The sequence below is a fragment of the Strigops habroptila genome, chromosome 11 (genome assembly GCF_004027225.2).
Source record: "Strigops habroptila isolate Jane chromosome 11, bStrHab1.2.pri, whole genome shotgun sequence".
In the NCBI taxonomy this organism is placed as follows: domain Eukaryota; kingdom Metazoa; phylum Chordata; class Aves; order Psittaciformes; family Psittacidae; genus Strigops; species Strigops habroptila.
In genome coordinates this window covers 17312845-17333898 of record NC_046360.1, presented here as the reverse complement: position 1 = coordinate 17333898, position 21054 = coordinate 17312845, and the positions used below count along the sequence as shown (strand labels likewise).

At 46.3% G+C, this 21054-nt stretch overlaps 1 protein-coding gene across 1 annotated transcript in view; it reads right to left on the bottom strand.

Annotated features, from left to right (window-relative positions):
• Positions 1–20159, bottom strand: part of WNT7A (Wnt family member 7A) — a 39560-nt gene extending 19401 nt beyond the window's left edge. Inside the window, exons 1-3 of the mRNA XM_030501827.1 lie at positions 19355–20159; positions 18332–18558; positions 6430–6701 (exon numbers count right to left, since the gene is read on the bottom strand). Of these exons, the coding sequence (XP_030357687.1) occupies positions 6430–6701; positions 18332–18558; positions 19355–19425 (570 nt within the window). The 5' untranslated portion in view covers positions 19426–20159. The remainder of the gene's footprint in view (positions 1–6429; positions 6702–18331; positions 18559–19354) is intronic.
• Between the last annotated feature and the right edge of the window lie 895 nt (positions 20160–21054).

The window sequence follows — 21054 nt, the reverse complement described above, 5'->3', positions numbered from 1 at the left end:
GTGAGGCACAAGCCACGTGTCTAAACCTTCCTGTAAACCCTCTCCAACTGCCCAGTTTAATCTAGGCAAAATATTGTATATTTTAATTAAGCAAGCCAGCTACCAGGACATTCTACAAAGGCATATATAGGTATATAGCACAAGGGGGAATGGCTTTAAGCTGCCAGAGGGGAGATTAAGATGAGCTCTTACACAGAAGCTCTTCCCTGCGAGGGTGCTGAGGCGCTGGCACAGGGTGCCCAGAGAAGCTGTGGCTGCCCCATCCCTGGCAGTGTTCAAGGCCAGGTTGGACACGGGCTTGGAGCAACCTGCTCTAGTGGAAGGTGTCCCTGCCCATGGCAGGGGCTGGAACTGGATGAGCTTTAAGGTCCCTTCCAACACAAACCGGTCCATGATTCTATCAATCTGATCTTACTAACCTCATCTGTCAGGGGTCTAAACAGCTACTGTTGAAGTCTGTCAGAATTGCTACTGCCACTATGAGCAAGGGGCACCTACCTGCCAGCAGACCAAGCTCCCAATCTTCTTCCAGGCATGGAAGCATAGGAGCACTTTCCTGGTCCCTTATCAGCCAGGCAAGAAGCCTAAGCAAGGGCTTGGTCAGTCTGTGCGGAGGAGTGGCACATTGTGCTTCTCACTCTTACACACTCAACACATCTGTTGACAATGGAGGTCCAAGTGCAGTGAGGGGACCTGGATGTAAATGAACAAGCTCTTGATCAAGCAGGCGTCACAACTAGTCCAAGGTATGCTTCTGTCTCCAGGATCCCTCACAGGAATTGTAACTACAAGTGGAAAGTTACTTCTGAAAAATCCTTCCCAACTTCAAACCACTCTCAATTGTTTCACAAGTAGACTCTACCAGTAAAGAGGAAAATAATTCATCAGCTTTGTATTTAAGGAGCATCTCTAACACTAAGGACTAGAAGCTTCTGAACACAAAAATCAGAAACACTTCTGTGCCCATGCCAACGACAGAAATCAAAAAGGAAAAGAAAAACCTGTTGGGAAATGTGAAGTACAATTGTAAGGGCACTGTTAAGTTCTGAACGCCAAGAAACACGTGGCTCTGCTGCTGATACTGTAATATCACTTGATGGCTGGTGCCAGGAGTATAAAGGCAGCCTCACCCGGTGCTCTGCTTGGAGCTGGTCTCTAGACTCTCTGGAGTCGATGGTAATTTTCAGCAGCTCCACACAGGCAAGCTTTATCCTGGTGTGCCTGTGCCATTAGAGACATTCTTTCTGATGGAGCTGGGAGGCACATGAATACAGAAGTACATGGGTTTGGTTACTATCAGCCAGTTGTGCTGTGTGCAGACATTGCTTAGCACCAGATTACAGCTGGTACCTACATGTGGGAAGGAATCTCTTGGCTCCACCATGGGCCCCGTGTCCTCCTGGCACACTGACTGTACTTTGCTAGACAGGCAGTGTGCATCCCTGGTCATCTTCTGGAAACAGAGCTCCTTCCAGGAGCCCCTGGGCTGCTGGGGTTCCCTGGATAGCTGCAGACTTCCTCCGGCAGGCCCACCCCAGTGGGGCTGCAATCCCCCTCCACTGCGGGCAGCTGAACCAAGCCATGGGTGCAAGCAGGAATAGTGCCATGTTTTCATGTGCTTTCATACCTAGTTCAGGCAGAACTATTAAATCTCCAGAATGTCAGGCCTATATTCAGAAAAATGATAGATGTTCAATTGTTTGGCTGCCTCTTTTATCAGTTTTGTCTCTTTTCTAACAATGCGCTAGATGCTTACAAGCTTTCAAGTGGTTTGTCTGCAAGAGCTTGTGCTCTTTGTGGCTTCTTGTCTTCAGGCTAATAGGCTAGTTAAAGTAAAAGGTATCTTGACTGAAGTAGGAATAGCTGTCTCTTCCAGGAGACATCACACAACTACATTCTTGCAGTTGTGTGATGATTTAATGCTATGCAAGAGCTGGAAGAAGTTCAGGAAAGTTATATGGCAGGAATCTCCTTCTGAGGTCAGAGGTGCTAGGAGGTAAAGGGGAGAGTGTCATATAAGTGGAGGCTTCACAGAATCGCTTGGGAGAACTCCTGAACCTGCTTTCCAAGTGCAGGTGATTCACTTCAACATCATTACAGTTTTCCCTAAAGGATAAAATACTGAACACTTCAGATATTATGATCATTGCATGATCCACTTCAGAAACACCTTCTGCTTTCTCATAGTTTGCTTGATATTTGCAGCAACTCTGTTAGGCACGTACTGCACTTCTTGTGCAAGCCTGAGAGCTGAAAGGGAAAACTGAAATGCTCCTGATTCAGAGGATGAAGGTACATTGCAAAGTTAGTGCACCTATGTATGCTCCAAAGAGAAGCACTGAATAGGAATCCACCTTGATGTGCTCTTGAATTGCAAAAGCTTTCTAATGCAGCCTGTGCCCATGATTTATAACAATGACTCATAATATTGCATTATACTTAATATGATGTAACACTGATGCAAGATGCCATTCGTGGAATTTCAATGTCACAGAGAAAAGAGAGGAGAGAGCAATCCGGTCATGTACCTTGCCTTGCTGTCAAAATGAAACATTTACAGCCAAAATGAGTAGAACCTTTCAGTACCTACTTTGCTACTTTTTAGCAGGATAACTTGGAGAATAACATTTTTATTTCCTGGAGCCTAAATTCCTCTCAGACGTACATTATTGTGTTACTTGCAGTAATTTAATTAACTTTGTACTTGAGAAGACAAATTTGCTAACAGACGATTCAGTCTGGCAATTATAACCCCTCACATGGAAGTTTTCAGGGCAAATCAGGATTATGCCTTTAAATTAATTCGAGCTTTATCTCTCTTTTCTGACCCAGCTGTTATGAATTCTCCTCCTGTTCTCCTTGTACTGTTTGCTTCTTCCTGCAGTGAATCAGCATTTCAGGAAATACTAATTCAAAGAGGAAAGACACCCTAAACTCTGCTTCTGGAGGTTAGAAATAGCTGCTCTCCAATAGGTTTGACAAATTATGTGAGGCTTCTTGGGCTACTTGGGGCCAGTTTTGTAGGGTATCTGTGACCCCTGTTCTGAACTCTGCCCCTTCCCTTCCAAGCAGCCTGGGAACTTTGAAGTTCTGCCTGTGTGCTACAGAACTGAGTGCTGGCAGTTTGTCACCAAGACAGGGAGAGGAACAGAATGAGAGCCCTGTCCTGAAACAGTTACTGGCTCCACCCCAGCAGTGGAGGCATCATCCTGCAGGAACCATTGGCATCACTGGCATTAGTTTGCAGTGTGGGAGCAGCTGGAAGTGGAGACATTTCACACCCGCTGATCTCAGGTGGGAGTGCTTCTCACTGCATCCTGGGTGTGCACATGAGTGTTTTCTAAGCATTGCACTACGAAGGCTGTCTGAGGAAAAGTAACATGGATGTTCTCCATCTATGACCTCTAAAATCCTCCACATGTGGCACAGACCATTTTCATTCACCTCTAGAAAAAGCTGACAGACAACTGTGCTATTGCTCTGACAGAGTCATGTTGGTTTAGTGGTGGTGTTGGCAGTGCTGGGGTAACAGTTGGACTTGATGGTCTTAAAGGTCTTTTCCAACCTGGTTGATTCTATGATTCTGTGATTCAGAGAGATTGTTGGCACCACAGGAAGCAGAGAGATATCTGCCCAGGTGAAAAAAGGCTATAAGAAGGTGGAAAGTCTTGAACTAAGATCTCCAAAACATCTGGATCAGACATTTCCTGCTTCTCTGTAGGTTTATACCACGCAGTCCTACTCACGCCCCTGGGCCTGCCTACTGCAGTGCAAAGTCTGTCATCTCTTGCTCACCAAGATGGAACAGATGAATTTGCCAGTGATTCTTAGGAAGTCAACTAGATAATAACACATGTATGATTTACTACAGTGCATCCTGAATCCCCTGCAGCTGGTGTCATCCTAAAGAAGGACCTTTCCACAGGTCATTTGTGAGTGCCCAGGGCAGCGGGCACAGCACACAGTGCAGTTTCACACTGCAAGACTAAAGTAGAGGGGACTAGCTTGTGAACAGCATAGCAGTGCCTACAGGTGAAGATAACAGATCAATAAGAATTGAATATCTGGTTTATTTCTGGAAGGCCAGTAGGTGCCTGTCTGTCTCCTAGGTGCATAAATATCATCAAAAACCTAGCCATGGGCGAGTAAAACTAGACAAGAATTTGTAGCCCAGAGGAAAGCCACCAAGAATAGATTGTGTGAAGGCTGATAAGATCCATATTGCTCTAAAAGGGAGAGTACCACCTCAAAACAAGACAGTCTTTGTTGTGAAAGGGTTAGGTTGTGAGAGACCTAGCTTGCCAAATACCCATAATGGCCTCCCTCTGCCAATTGTCTTTTAAATGCTGTGATCTTTCACATAAGAGCAAAGCCTGAAAGGAATCTTGCTAGCAAAAACATCATTTATTCATTCTCTCCAGGATGGTGGAGGAACATGCCTCTTCTCAGTCATGTTACTCCTTCTTTCCCCTGAAGATTTCAGAGATTTGTTCGAACAAAGATCAGTAATTTTGCTCTGTAAGGGATGCAGGAAGAAGAGTAGAAATATCTCTAGATCAGAACAGTTCCTGAGCCTGCTGGAGAAATGGCAGATGGCCAGAGATAGCACACACCACTGTTCTCCCAGGTAACAATGCGCACAGCTCAGTCTTCCAGGCACAATCCTTTAGGACAGCAAATTGTGCACATATAGGTGAGAAACACAAGGAGCTCATGTCCTCAAGGGGAGGCTTCTGAACGCTCTGTCTTCCCACAGGCCAGCTCTAGGACCAGTCGCCCTCCTCCTCTACCCTAGGTCCATACCTGGGTGACAATGGAGTCAAAAAATGCAATTTCTTCTTTTCTCTGTATCTTTGAGCTTTGCATTGGAAAGAAAAGAATTCTAGCCAGTAGCCAGTTCCATCTCTGTCTGCAGCTATCTGTAGGCTGGTGTGTCAATTCTTGGGAATCTTTTGCCAGCACCTATCGAACACAAGCAGACCTTTCAAGGAAGTAGCTTTCCCGCAAAGGTGAAACTCCTCTGCTGTTTTTTATTTCAGTGGATTTGTGCTTGTATAACAGAGCAGACTGTGGATCTCGGTGTTTTACCAGGCTTCTCAGTAAGCAATAAAGATCTCAGATCATTTGTTTAGCAAATACTAATGGGTAGTCCTTGATTTATTCTCAGAACTCAGCGTTAATTTTGCTAGTGGTTTGACATACCGTGTTTGCACTAGAGAGCCAGACACAGGCAGGCATTGGGGATACTAGACAGTAAAAACCATCATCTCATCTATAAAACTACTACAGTAGCATTAAATGAAAGAAAGGTTAGGCTTTTCTTTGGGGTGGAAATGACTTTTTTTTCAATCTACTTGGCTCCAGCATAAGTGGAGATGTCTCAGAGCCTACAGGTAATTACTACAACAAAAATAGTATCCACAAATCTCCTGCTGTTCCTAACTTCCTTCTCCCATTTGCTTCTAAGTCACACTAACATAATGCTCAAATCAGTACTAATGCTCAGTGGAGGAGGTAAAACAGCTCAGAAAGCAAGAGGATTGACATTCATTCTGTAAGATGTGATTAGCAAAACAGCAGCTTCCGTACGAAGGGCGGCGCTGGACTGTACCTGCACATGGGGAGCACAAGGCAGCCCCTGACCACTCCTCGCTGATGTAAATCAGAGCCCCTGCACCACCAAGACTGCTCAATGTATGCTGGGGAAGGCCTGACCAGCAGGGATCTGAGAAGCACAGATCAGACCAGGTCTTGCTTCTGCAATAGCTGCCATTGATAATAAGAAAACTGGCCGAGCGGAGCAAACAGCAAAGGCAGCAAACCCGGGGCACTCAGTGCCCAGGATCCAGAGGAAATGTGTGTTGGAAGCTGCTGAATTCCTGTCTTTCCAAGCACTGGTTCTGGAGCAGCTGGTTTCAGCTACCCAGTCCAAAAGAATGGGGAGGGCAGGAATCTTGCTGTGCAGAACGATAAAGCAAATCCATATAATGGTGTAACAGTGAGTCAGCCTGTGGCCTTTTTGCTAAAGTATTATTCCACTTCTAGAGGTAGTCCTCACACAAACAGCAAGGTTTAAAGAGTTGGGTTGAAAACGATCCCTTTTCAAATGAGAAGTTCATGTCTGAACCTGACGAGAATCCCATTCACCCACACAGTAGCAGCAAGCTTTTTATCATAAGTATCATTTGACTTTACAGATAAAATATTTGTTTGCTTTTTTCTTTTTCCAGCTGTACAGAGTAACATTTAGACAAATATGTGATGGACAGATGGTCCAACCAGCTCGTATAACTCACCAAGGTGCCTACTCGTCTACTGTAAAATGAGGTCAGCATTAAAGCACACTGTAGTTCCCAGGCACTGTCCATAACCTAACCCACCTCCAGTCCCAGGCTGGAGGTGGCCTGGGAAGAGAGCAGAAGGACTTACCTTCCGCCCGGCCTCATTGTTGTGCAGGTTCATGAGTGTCCTTGCATTTTGCTTAATCTCCCGGGCATCCACAAACACTTTGGCGAATCCTATTCCGTATCTGATGTCTGCAGAGCAGCCTCCCCATTTCCATCCTTCCTCTTTATGGTACTGTCCTTGTTTTTCTTTGTCACAGCCACAGTCACTGAGGTTGCCCTGTGTACAGGCAGCCGTGATTGCGTGTGCTACTCCAGCAGCAATGATGGCGTATGTGAATGCTGCTTCTCTGCTACCTGAAATGAAAACAGTGCTGTAAATACATGATACAACATGGTGACATGAGTTAGAAAAACATAGGCAAGCTCCTGCAGTGCAAACATCAGGAGGCTATTATTAGAAGTGCTGTAAATCTGCAGGCATAAGCAGGTCTCTGCTCTTCTAAGTATTGATTTTTGTGGATGTTCGCTCTCTGAAATGATAGCTCTCTATGAAATAGTAAGATATAAAGTATTGTTTAGGCAACTTCATATATATATTTCCAGATGGTATTAGAAGTAGTCAAACTAAACTTTTTACAGCAACAGGGTGGGGTGGCAAATGCTCTAGCTCAAAAAGAAAGAAAGACAAAGAAAATAGGTGGAATTGCTAAAACAACCGTATTCGACTTCTTGAAAAATCAGCTCAGAAATGGGATTTTATTTAGGAATTGAATTCTGCACTAAAAGATATTTGTACAGGAAACCAGCCTCTGTTTACAGTAAGAAAACCTCTGTTAGAAATCTCGTTCTGAAAATATCTTTAGTGATCTGGAACATGGTTTTTTACCTTGTAGGTGTCACAAAGTTTTCAGCAGTGATATTTGTGCAGACGCAATGAAATAAGTTTTGGGTTTAATTTCAGAATGTCTCAAAATTTAAATTTCAAAATGTAATATTTCAAAATTAGGATGGAAAAAAACCCTACCCTGTTGCAGGTACCATGATAAAAGCAAGGCAAAGTAACAGCCTCCCCAGAGGGCTGTGAGGAAGAGGTTAAGCCAATATTAATTTGTGCAACACAGAATCATAGAATCATAGAATCATAGAACAGTTAGGGTTGGAAAGGACCAACAACATGGCTATAATAACAACAGGCTTCTGTTTGGTGCTCACTTAAAATCTGTGATTTAATTTATCTTCTTGAAGCTTTTTGGCATTCTGCTGTGTGGATTTCCCACATGTGAATCCTACTTTTGGAACCAGTTCTGCTGCATGAGGGCCTCTTCAAAACCTAAGGAGATTTGCAGAGGTCGCCCATGTCTGTCAGACAGCCCTTTAAACAATCTTGGATCTCCCAAACTAAGCAGTTACCGGTACTCTTATTTCTCTAAGGTCAAAATCTACCCTTGCATCAGTAGGATCAGAATCAGGCTCTTAATTAGGAGAGGTGCAGATGGGAAGATCAGCTTCCCTTCTCCAAACACCCAGCAGTGGAGTTCTGGCAGAGCTCAGCTACTGGCAGTAATTTCTCTTACATGAAACAAGCACATTTCTGCTGTTTATTGGATTTCACAAAAAAATCATTACTTGGGCAAGAAATCTTACAAGCACTTCGTTCCCAGCTACATCCCTTTCACATCCATGATCTGGATTTCTGTTGCTTGTCACTAAATGGTTCTTCTAATGCAAAATGTTCACTTCCTTAAGGCAAGGAAGTAAGATGGGAAAACAGGATGGCATAAAATCTGTTAATAAGCAACTTCATGCCCTTTTATTGCATAGGCAATATTCCCATTGATACTGCCATGCACTGTATTTAAGGAACTTGTATTTAAGTATCAGGATTTCTCAAAGGATTTCTTGTTTCCCTATATTTAAAAAAAGTAATGTCACAAAATGTTGAGTTGTTGTGACTGTGGACTTTGCAGACGAGGCTTTCCAGAACTAATGGCTTTTTATGAACATCCAAATGTCGGATAGAAATCCCAAGCTTTAGATGGATTTGGAGTTGTGCTTTCAGTGCCTCTGTGCGGCTGTGTATGGAGACCAGAGGAGGCAAGTGGAAATTGGGTCCCACTCCAGAGTGAATCCACCAGGACCAGGCAGGGCACCTTGTAGGTCTTCCTCCAGTTTATCCTCAACAATATCCTCACTATTTTAAATACAACACTATGAAAAATGCACTGACAAACAGGGCAAGGTACAATAAGAAGCCCCAGTTTCTCTGCTCAGATGGGAGCAATGCATTACATCAGATTTCTGGTGAAATTTGCATCTGGTTCTGTTTTTCCTTTGGTTGGATGATTTCTGCTCTATCACAAGTTGTTTTCAAGATCTAGAATAAAAAACACTGGGAGATCACTTTAACCCGATGTACTCAACATATTAAAGACTAAGCAGCTCTTTTGCTTCTTAGAAGGGAGCAAAATGCAACTCAGGGAGTATAAAACTGGCAGAAGCAGAATCAGACCCCAGTGTCAATCCTGATCATAAAATGTATTACACAAATTATTTTATAAGTTGGTCTTGTTTGGGGAAAAAGTTGAGCAGCTTTTTGAAACTAAAAGTTAGAAGATTACAAGGTAAACAAAGCAAGTGTCTGGAGGAATTCATCCAGGCAGGAAGCACCTTGGCATTTGTGCAGTATTGATAAAATGGAACAGGCTTGTCACGTCTGTACCAAACTATCCCTGGTTTTCCACAAATGATTCACTTTTTGAAGCTTCATTACCCTTGTCTGGGTATGTCAGCATAGGAATGTCAGCATATGGGCTAGGGGGAAGCTTAGTTCATTTTGAGCCTCTTCTGTGACAATGCTTTAGATACCAAAGGAGTGTAATAAGGCTTTGGAAACCAAATGGGATAACATGAGAACATGTGTTTTCCTACCACTTTTAAATAGCAAATGCTACTCTTCTTCTTCTGATTTCAGCAGACAGTTGAGGTGCCTGATCTCAGAGGAAAACGCTGCTTTAACAAGGTGCGCTCAGGCTGCTCCTTGCAGGCAATGGATTGTTTCCTCTGAGACTCTGCTGATGCTCTAGAGCAGCTGACCTGCTCCATATTCAGTCTAACCTCGAAACATGGTTAGGTCGAAAGGTGCATCATCACTTCTGGATTCCCATAGACAAACAATTTGGGCACTGAGCTGATACAATCCTCTTTTATCTTCTTTCTTGTTTAGTTTTCAGCCTACAGTTTCTATGTCCCTCTGACAACCAACTCAGACCTGTGCTTTACTTTCCCTCTGAAAATTTAGTAGTAAGAGACTCAGGATCTTAGTGTTAGAAAAAGATCAGGCTTTGATATCAACACAGTACTGAGACTCTTATATTTACTTTAAGCTGAAGGTGATGATAACTGTAGCATCACAAAATATTTCATAGGTGGGAACAGCACCTCTGGTGCAGGATGATAAAGAAATTGAGCAAAGCAGGAGGTATGGTACAAAACATAGGGTAAGGAAAGGACAGAACTGGCAACGATGCGCCACACCACGTGAGACACAGAGCCTGCTTTGGCCAGTGACCAGAATAAGCAAAACACTTCTTTCCTAGCAAAAGTAGGTAGATAGTCAGCAGGCTGATGGTAAAATCAAGGGGTTTGCTCTTCTGTGTAACTGATAAAGTGTAGAAAACCCTAATCTGCAGTAATTACCTTCTCTAGATGGCTCGGAAAATCAGGCAGTAGGTAGGAGAGTAGTATGTTTTCAGCACTGAGATCAGAAAGGACCTTTTGGAGAGCTTCAATGAAATGTAGTCATTGGCGTGAGCTGCTCAAAAGGTGTTCAAGGTGTCTCTGAACACCTTCTTGCAGTCAGTTCCCACCGAACCCATCCTTAACCTGCAAATGGACTTAAATCTATGTTTTAAAAAAAAATAAATTTCAAAAAAAGTAAGTTTAATTTAGAAATGCATAGAATGAACAAATCCATTGATCTCTGTGGGAGGATTGGTGGAAATCATAATCCCAGATGCCAGGTCAATTTAAGAGGTTTTGTCGAGGCTTTTCCAGCCCGTGACTTGCAAGGATGCACGTAAAACCACTTGTGATGAGTAAACTGGCAAAAGAAAGAATGAATGACAGCTGCCTGAGCCCTACAGGAGTTGTGGAGAGAGGTGGAGAGTTGGCTGTATGTGCAAAGAGATTGTAAGCCATCCTTTCAGCTCCCAAATCACATATTCTTCTCATTGTCTGGAATAAGCAAAGGCTAAACTCACACCAGAGCTCAACTCCAAGCATTAGAAGCTTCAGGAAAGGATGCAGCAGTCTGTCAGAGGTTGCTCTGGTCATTAATGCAGCTGGTGATCTGGCAGGGGTTCCTAACCACAGCAGCATTGCCAGGTATAACCACTGTAATACCAGAAGTGTTGTTCAAGCACAGCAGGGCTGGTGGGGAGTGGGGGACACACCCTGTGCTTGACCCCAGCAGTGCCACCCACCAGCACTCAGCTTGGCCACGGGATGTGGGCACCAACACTAGCCTGGCTCTGCTTCCCCATCCACACAAGGGGCTGTCCTCAGCCTAAACAAGTGCTTCAGTGCTGTGGGAACAGAGGCTTTTCTTCACGTCAGACATAAAGATCTCCCTGCTCTTTCTGGGCTTCCATAAGGTGTTCAGCATGCCCCAATTGCTTTGATAGCAGAGAGCTTGGCACCCGTGGCTTCCAATATTCCTGCAGCTCCACTCTGTTGATGCAAATCATGCTCCAAAGCACTGGAGTCCTGGCTTTAGACCCTTCACTGGGCAGCACGTGTCAATCCCAAGCTGGCTTTGTCTCTGAGCTCTGCACAGTCAACCACCACCGTATCGTGTCAGATGTCACAAAGAGAAGCGCTATGATTACCACAGGTAAGTGCAAATATAAGTATTACCAGCACAGGTGGCTCTCCTAACACTGAGCATACTTCCATACAACTCATGCATATCTGGGGAGCATTAATCCTGCAAATACTCACATGTGTATCTTTGCTTTTGGGTATAAATATTTGTGTGACTGGGCTGTGGCTGATCAACAAGCGGATCAGCTGCAAAGAGTGGTCTGCATTCTAGTTTTAATTCAGCTTTTAATTTAGTTTCATCTAAAAAATTTAACAGTTTGTAAAAAGCTTCATTCACACTGATTAGAAATAAGAACTTAGTTTTAAAAACCTACATAATACCTTGATGTTGCATGGGCAACAGGACCTAAGCCCGCAAGATAGAGTGGGTTTACTTGCAGGAAGTCAACGGGTGCTCAGCAGTTCAGTACTTCTCGGGATCTAAGAATATTTCTAAATAGCTTGGCCCACCCCATCAGTCCCCTTCATAAACTGACTAAGCTGTGAAATAAAAAAGACAAATTTCTATTTATCTCCCTGGAAAACATGGGTTGTATTTTCTGCTATTTAAAGCCAAAGGGTCAGAGAGGGAGTTACCTGCAGTGACATGAGCTGAAATATGATTGTGAAAATAGAAAGATGGAAACACAATGTGCGTTGCCAATTATGTGCCATAGCTAACATTACTTCACATCTCTCTATAGAGGTCATAACTCATAGCTAGGAAAAACGAAGAACAGACTCATCCTCTGCCTACTTTGGGGTGTGCCTCCTCCTTCCTTGGTAGGCTATGTACAGTTTTGCTTTATATTTCCTTAACCTAGCATGTGTGATTAATAAAAATGGTAGCTTAAAAAAATCACTGAAGTATCCCCCTCCTGTTTGTCTTTCCCCTTCTGTAATGGGTCAAAGTTTTGAGGGGTTTGGTGCCTTAAAATATTGTACTGACTTGAAATGAAAATGGCAGTTCTCTATAAATCAGCAGCATGCTCTTTGCAAAGATTAGTACCAGGAAATAAAATGAGTTGCTCTAAGAGACATTTGACTTTGGGGGGTTTAGTCACTGCCCACATTCACAAACTGAAGTTTAGTTTTGTCAACACATGAAATTCTTGGAGAGGGAACATTGAAAATACCTTCTTTAAACTTATGAAGTTGCTACTGAAGGCATGTGCATTACAGAAATCACAGCCAGGATTTCAGAGTTCAAACAACAGTTTCCCCTTTTGCGATGGTTCTGATCCCTCCACACCACGGCCGTGCTTCAGGAAGAGCCACGTGCTGACCCTGCAGTAGGAGAGACTCTTCCACCTTTCCAATGAAATGTAATCTTTTTGTTTCTCTGAAACATGTACTCACAAGACACATTTGAAGGCAGGTATGAAAACCTTCTGATGGGAATTCCAACTGCAGTGACCTTGGGGCAATGTTTTATCTTACTGTGACAGTCCCTGCTGAGATAGATTGACTTTTTGGCTTACAGCAGCATGCTGGGTTTTGGATGTTCAGGCCATATTTCAGCCTGGCCCCTGTTTTGCCTGCAAGTAACTGTTCTCATGCAAGAATCTGACATTAAGAACTGATTATAAGGGCTGTAAACTGCACAGAAATACCAATTCTGACCTTGCTTGAGTAGATAGCAAGACTCCCATGAATTTCAGTGTTTCTTTCCCATATATCCCAGGGGTTTTGTAACACCACTGAGTCAGAAAACTGAACACTGAATAGTGCAGCAGGACTTAGAGCCTGGTTTCCCATAGACTTGTGCAGGTAATCTTCCATGCAATATGAAAACAGCAAGATTTTCGGGATGAGCTACCAGTGGTTGTTTAGTTGGTCTCTTATTTTGTAATTCAAAGAATCAGACTATAAAACTTAACACAAGAGACTACACCAGTATTTCAAATCAAAAAGCCCTAGAAAATGAAGATTAAATCCTCTCTTGAACACACCTGTACCAGGATGTTTGCAAAACTGTGTGTCCTTCACACAGTGGCAAAACAAAGTTTTACTCTATTTTCTTATAACTCTACCAGACCAGATAGGAGAATGAGCTAGATCTTGTTCTCTTTTTCATACTATCAAAAGAGAGAGTTCCTGATAGCTCCTGAACAAGCTACTTCTTAAGAGTTTAGCTTGTAGGGTAGTTGTCATTTATTGCAATAGACAAGAATGTTCCCTCTTCCTTTATGCTGTTGAAGCCACAGAAGAAAAGTTTATTTTAATATATAGGAAATAAATCACCGCTAAATTCAGTCCAGTGGGCAGTGTAGAGCTAATAACATACTGTATAAAGGAAAGCTAATAGCCTCTCCTGTTTTAATGTGTACATCTGGGTATATCTGTAGTGATCCCTCACTCAAAGGCGCTGGGCACAATGTACATTGGTGCTGTGCTCAGAAGTTTGGTCCATACGGATTCTTGTTTTGATTTCAGCTTTCCTTATTCACATGAGTAATGTGAGATGGATGAAGGCATCAATGTGATTATACTGAAACATTTTTCAGTGTGAAAGAAACCAAAGAACTGATGCGTTTTGGTAAGACCAGGATGAAAACTTGGTTGAAACCAGTTTTGCTGTAATGCTCAAATGCTTCAAAGATGACCACAACGTCTCCACAGCCATTGGCTGATTCCCTCCATCCTCTTCCATGCAGGGTCTGTGACGGCTTCTGCACGGTCATAGTGCCTTTCTTTTCATAGACCTGCACTGAGATGAGTTTCCTTTGTGTGTCACTTTGCAGAGATGGAGTCAAACAGTTTGCATTATTTTCACTTGGGAGGTCTCATTTAATAGTGGCAGTGCTGCTCAGTTATGATAAAGGACATAGTTTTTCAGTTTTTTCCCTATGACGCCAATATGGTGCTGCCCTCTAGATACCATGAAACATATACATATCCTAAGGGAATTTTTTGAGATAGTTATTCCTTGGCCTGTGATTATCACAAACAGCAAAGTTACTGTTGACTACCTGTTGACAAGGTTGCACACCAAAACGGGTTACTAAGGCACCTAAGGCCTTTGCCATAGCACTTCCTCTTTCTGCAGTCCAGCAGAGCCCAAATCTGATTTTCACATTCTATCAAAGACATCTCTGGTTGCTCAGATGTTGAGGCTTGAACCACATTTCACCTGAAGAGAGGTGGGCAGTTTTTTCGCCAATCCTGCTTTAAACCCTTGGTTTTGATTGTGGCCATCTTCAGGAACAGAACTGCTGAGCACAGTAACAAATACGTTTGGGTTTAAAAGTGTCCAGAACTGCAGCATTGCGTCATCTCCATGGTTATTTTAAAATTTCTCTTTATGACTTTACATTATTAATAAGGTGTCTACAGAATTGTCTAGAAGAAAAATCCTTGTGGTGATCTTGATGGTGACTTTATCATTCCTGGAACTGGACCGAGTTCTCTGCTGGAGTAAACTGATGTCACTTTCACTCTGTTATTTCTCTTCATGTTATTGGCACTATTGTCACCAGCTGCCACGATAAGATATCCACAGTATGTCAGTAGGGAAGAATCTCTTATTTGAAGGACAAACTAAACAAAATTACACAAGAAATGGAGAGTATATGCTATGCACTGGTTGGAAGTACACTACAGCGAGCTGGAAACTCGAGTCTGTGATCACAAATAGGCCATATGAAGCATGGATGAGTTTAAATAGTTGTTAACTGTAACTCTACAACTAAGTTATCCCTGGAAGATGAATTAGATGTGAATTTGTTAAAATACAGATATACACAAGCTACAGATGAGAACAGGAAAATTGTGTTTAATGCTTTCCTCCTACTGACTTCTGTGTTTCACCAGGGCTGGCTGTTGGCATTTTAAGAATAGGAAAAGAGGAACACAGAGCAGAGTCTCTGTCCCTCAGCCACACAATGGCAGAGCCACAGGGAGAACTGAGGCCTCCTGAATCACCCTGTAGTGACAAGAAGAGAATTTCAATAATTTGTGCACATTTGCATAACATTCCTAAAGCGGATCACCCTGTAAAGGTAAAAGTAAAGAAACCAGGTTCTGGAGAGGTTTAGCTTGGTGTGCCATCAAAATCACAGTTTGGGAAATAGTTCCCAAGAATCTGTGGTATCCAAAGGAACTTATTTGTATGGACAAACACACACAAATCCTATTAGCATAAGAGTTATTTAAGCACATCCTCCCAGATTGATATTAGACTGCTCACTGCACACGTTCAGCAGTGGAGTGGCCAGGCCAGCCACATCACTGTCATTCTAAAGTCATACCCTAATCATAGAGCGAGTACATCAGTGCCACTCCAAAGGCAGAGCATGGCCTCTGAGAGAGAAAGCTCAATGAGGTCATGTGTGGCCACTGACTTCAGTGCAAGTTGCAAGACAAAGCTGCCCCACATACTTCCGAGGTAATAACTTTAAGGATGCATTTGGCCAAAAAATAAAATCAGTTTTTGAATGCTATAAAAGGTGATAATGTATTAGTTGCTGTTTGAATAGTATTTTGTAATATACACAATGTCAAGTGACTGAGGATCTAGAGCTGTTGCTGCTAATTAAAAAAGCTACAAGGGTACAGTAACTAATATTAACCTGGATTGTTCTTGTTCACTGTAACCTTAAAATACACCCTATAGGGTATAAGGTCCTTCATGTCCCACATCCCTCCTTCTGTTTAGGATAAGGCACAGAGGGCTGATCTCCTCTAGTTTGTGGGCACCTAATTTGACTTATGGCTTTATGGCACTTACGTTTTACCCTTTTTCATGAGGGTAATATTAACCTTTATCTCTCTGAATGGCAACCTAGACCACACCCTGACACAGAGATCTTAGGAAAAGAGGGAGAAACCTGGCAAGCAGATTATTTTTCTTATAGCTTTAGAAAAATGAGCTGTGTCAGATATTCTAGGTCTCTGTACACGCTGATAGAGAAGAAGCAGAAGAACAATGAGACAACCTGAGCAAGAGTTATAACATTTCACAGTGTTTGAAGGCCTGAGTATTTCTATCCTTGAGACATCATGCATGTCTTGGATGCAAGTAAAATTCACCACTGCAGATCTGAAACCTGTGTGATTTTTATCGAAGTTTGTTTTCAAATGTAAGTGTATAACCTGTTTAAATTTGAAAGGTTTGTTATTCTTTAAATGAGTTTTATCATTTGGATGCCATTCAACACTTGACTGTGTTCTGAAGCCAACGATGAATTTGCCCTATCCATCTTAGCCTCATAATGGATAGATAGAACATATTAAGAGTTATCACCTCAAAGACAGATCAAAGTCTACTTCCTTTAATATTGACTTTCTTTAAAAGGACCTAAATATAACCCTCTAGCTAAATAATTCAATTTTGGGCGGGGGGGGGAACTGAGTGCATGTTTATACAATAGACCACAGCAACTCCGCAGTTCTAAGATTTGTTGGAGAAGAAGAAATCCTTCTCACATTTTCTGTTTAAGGAAATGTTACTCTTAGACTAAATGAGCCCAAACCTGTCAGCCATCCAAATGGGCTCTTCACTGACATAAGTGGCAAACACTTGCATGCATCACTGACAGGAACAGCTCAGCTCAAGGAATAGAAACAGTGAGCTAATCTGAATAAATGGTCCATTTTCAGATGTTTCACAATGTCGTGCAGGGTCGCTTTTACATCCCGTACTTGGCTCACCCTGTTTGATTATCAAAGGTGTTGAAATATCGGTAACTCACACAGGGCTTTCAAATTTAGTCATCTTCTTCTTTCTGATCTTCCCTTAAATGTCACTGGGGTTTGGAAAATACACATATCACCGTGCGCACGTGATAAAACACACGTTCAGCTCCTGCCAGGAGTTCTCAGGAGTCCCAGAGCAGAGCAGCAAGGATGTATTCCTGTGTTTCATGGGAATGCAGGAATGAGGTACCAGGGACATACCCTGCCATTTGTCCATAGATGACTAAACGGTGCCTGGAGCAAGTCCAGTCCAGAGGGTTTCCCAGCAAGCTAGAAGCCAGGGCACAGCTGCTGTGGGACTGCTCAGGGCTCTTCTACCTCCTGTTCTCAGTCACTTCTTCCATTCTCATTAAATATCCATGTTTTCTATCATTCTAAGCATTGTTTGATGGATTTTCTGGGTTTGGCATCTACATTTTACATGGGGAGGATGCAGAAAGACCTTAAGGCTGAAAACCATAGATCTCAACTTCAACTTCTGGATGCAGAATGCCGTCCTGTGAGTGATTAGCTTTCAATGATGGCTCTAAAAATGGCTATACCTGTATTTGGAAAACACCTTTCCTCTGTCTTTGTATTTTAAGTGCTGTGGAATCAACAAATACCGAGTAAGCTCCACTACTACGTGGTTTGCAGTACAGGGGTATGAGAGCTCTGTTTCCTCAGGTATTTGCATTTGTCACTATTAATGCTGGTTTAGTTAAGAATTTAGATGTATTTTGTACTGTTGCAATAACTACGGGAAGGAGGGGGAAGGAAACTGGAAATGGGATCTTCTGCCTGTTGCTTGGAACAGTTTATGTAAATGGCCTGACATCTCAAACCAGAACCCACCCCTTCTTCCTGGTGGGAGGGGGGACACTACATATAGTTGCTATAGAATAACTACCGTGTCCAGTGGAAGTCTCTTACAACAAGACTGATTGCTGGACTTAGTCTGAACAGGTACAAACATCAGGCCAGTGTCACTGCTGAGCTGCCTGCACCCCAGAGTGTAATTCTAACCCCGCTCAGCACACTCTGACCACTACCTTTAACCAGAACCAAACACCTTCTTCACATCCTTAAGTACATGAACAAGGCTGCTGTCCTGTCCCATGCACACAGATGGGGAACCTTTCATAAAGGATTTGCAAGACAGGACAGTGCAATACTGTGTTGGAAGCTAGCACTGTGGAAGGGCTTTCCTGAACCACAGCCGGTGCCCTGCCAGGAGGAAGCGCAGATGTCAGTCACACTGGTAACAACAGCCATAGCATTCACGTGAAGATGCCCAAGGTGACACTCCTGCCCTGGCTGGCACAAGCTGGATGAGCCAGCTGGTCCTTCCCAATGCCATAGCTGTGCCTCGCGACGCTCCCTGTGTGCCCCCCTTTGGATGTCATGCGGGTGGGAGCCGGCCAGCAGCGAGCAGAGAGACAACGTACCCACTTTGAGCTCCTTCCCGAAGACGGTCCTCTCTCCCAGGGCAGAGCAGTTCCAGCGCCCATTGCGGAACTGGAACTGGCACTCGTTGATGCCCATCTGGGACCCTTCCCCGATGACGATAATAGCGTCGGGCCTGCTCTGGCAGATTGCCCGCTGCCGGGGGGCCAGACCCGGGATCTTGTTACAGATGATGCTGGCTCCCAGGGCCACCACAGAGGAAAAACCCCTGCAACGACAAGACACCAGGGGCTGAGGGGCGGCTGGTGCCCGAGGCACCCGCGGAGCCCGCCTTTGGCAGGTGCCCCCGGAAAACCGCCGCCTCTTCCCGCTGCGCTTCCCTCTCCCTCTCTCCACAGCCCGAGCGGTGATAAGGCGCACGCAGGCTCCTGCCAAAACGGGACCCAACTTCCTCATTCGTGAAAGTAAAACGCGTGCAGCGGCGTTGCGTGCCCGGGCCACGCACAGGCAACGGGCCGGGAGGGTTTTCCCTCTCCTTTGGGATAGCGGGAGGGCAGAGGGAGGGCAGGGGGTGACCTGCGCCCTCTGCCGCATCCCCCCCGCAGCCGGGCGCACCAGGGCGGGCAGCGCCGCACGGCCCGGCCCGGGGATGCTGCTGCGGGACGGGTCAGGGCAGCCGCCACCGGCCCGTTCCCCGCTCGGTGCGGGGGTTCCGTGAGCGGCAGCGGAGCCGCGGGCGGCAGCAGGTGGCTGCGAGGGGCGGGCGGGGGCACCCCGCGGCGGGGACCCCAGGCTAGGACGGAGAAGGGCTCGGCTGCCCGGGGGGGTTCCCCGGTTCCCCCATCGGCAGGGACCGCCCGGCTCCCGCGGCTGTGCGCCCCGAAGGTCACTAAGAGCAGGGGGGGCTCTACCTGTCCTTTACGAAATAACCGTGATCACCACCATCATCTTTTTCTTTTTGAGACTTCCCGAGTTAAATAGTAACAGGTCTGGGCAGGTTCGGCTGCGAGCGCGAGAGCGCAATTGTTATAAAAGAAAGAGGGAAAGAAAAAAAAGTTACTTACCCGATCTTGATATACACAATCCCCAGGCTCAGGAAGATGTGGAAGATCCAGCGCCTTGTTTTCCTGTTCATATTCCTTGCTTGCCGTGTCTCAGCCCAACGTGCGAAACGGTGCGCGCCACGCAGCCGGCCCGGGGCCGGTTCCGGTCCCGGCGGTGCAGTGGGTCAGGGCCGCCCGGCTGAGCGGGCCCCCCCCCCGCCGCCGCGCCCCGCCGCTGCGCCCCGGCGAGCCCCCGCAGGCTCTCAGCATGGCCCGCCGGGGCCCGCCTCGGCCCCGCCGCTCCCGCGCTCCCGGATTTGTATGCCTGTCACACGTAGCGCTTTATTGCCGGCAGGGCACGGGCTGCGGGATCCTCCTGAGCGCCGGCGGCTCCCCCAGGTCCAGCGGTAACTGTCTCCCTCCTCTCGCCCTCTCCCCCCCACAACCCCCTTTTTTTTTTTTTTCTCCTCGCTTTCTCTCTTTTTCAGCTACTTGGGCGTGTTCTCCAGGGGAGGGAGTTGTCCAGCCGGGGGGGAAGAAAGGCGGGAGGTGGAAAGAAGGGTAACCAGGACTGGCAGGCAGATCACCTGCCTGCCCGCAGGCTCACAGCGATCCTCCCGGGGCGGAGAGCGCGGCTCCTCCTGCGGGCACGGCCCGGGGGAAAGCGGCGGGAGCTGCGGGGGGTGTCACCGGGGGGTGCCCCCCGGGCTGGCCCCGGCCCGCCGGACGGCATGGGGCCGCTCCCCGCGCTGCTCCGCGCCGGCCGGCACCGGGGAGGGGGGGGAAGTTTTTACTCTGCGGTAGCCGCCGCTCGCCGGGGCTGCCGAGCACCTGGGGCTGGTTTTATGCGTTTGCCCCAGCGCCGACGCTCCTCCCCTCGCTCTGCCTCCCCGCTACTGTGTAACGTGCTGCTACTCTCCCGCCCGGTTTCCCAGGCGAACCGGCGCGGCGGGGCGAGCCCCCGGCAGCATCCCCCGGCAGCGCCGCTGGTCCCGCAGTGCGCCGGGGCCGGGCAAAGCCCCGCCCGTGTGTGTACCTGCGGTGCCTTCTCCGCTTAGTTTGCGATGACAGAGGCGGGGACGCCTTGTTCCGCCGGGCCCTGCGCGACCGTGGGCTCGCACACGGTGTCCGTGGGACGGGGCCGCGCCGGGTCCGACCCCGCGGCCGGGGCGCTCCCGGAGCCTCTGTCCTGTCGCGGGGGGCACGGGGAGGAGTCTCCTGGCTCCTCGTTGCGGGAATTTACACGGATATGGTGACTATTTTATTATCCATTTGAAATATTTCAAGCAGGGAGGTTACCTACATGATAACAGGGGTGTGGTGCGGGAATTGTTCTGCTGATAGTGGTTTTCTGAAAACAAAAAAAAACCCACCAACAGTGAAAGGCGATCGGGATCCCTCCGAGGACGAAAGGGACGTCCCACAGGCGGGACGAAACCCCTCTCCCGGGGCACCGAGCGGAGTAGCGGCATGACCGCGCCGGTGCTCCGCACGGACCCGCCGCCCGCACCGCCTCTCCCCGAACCGCACCGGCGGGGGTATGAACAGGCTGGGTCAGCAGTCCGGCCAACGCTGTCCTTGCGGAGTGCCCAGGCAGGGATGCGATGCGGCTCCCTCCCGTCTCCATCGCCCTGTGTGTCCCGCTGCTGCGGGCGCTCTCACATCACCTTCGCGCCCGGCAGCTCCCCCCGCGGGCCGGACCGGGCCGGGCCGGGCCGTCC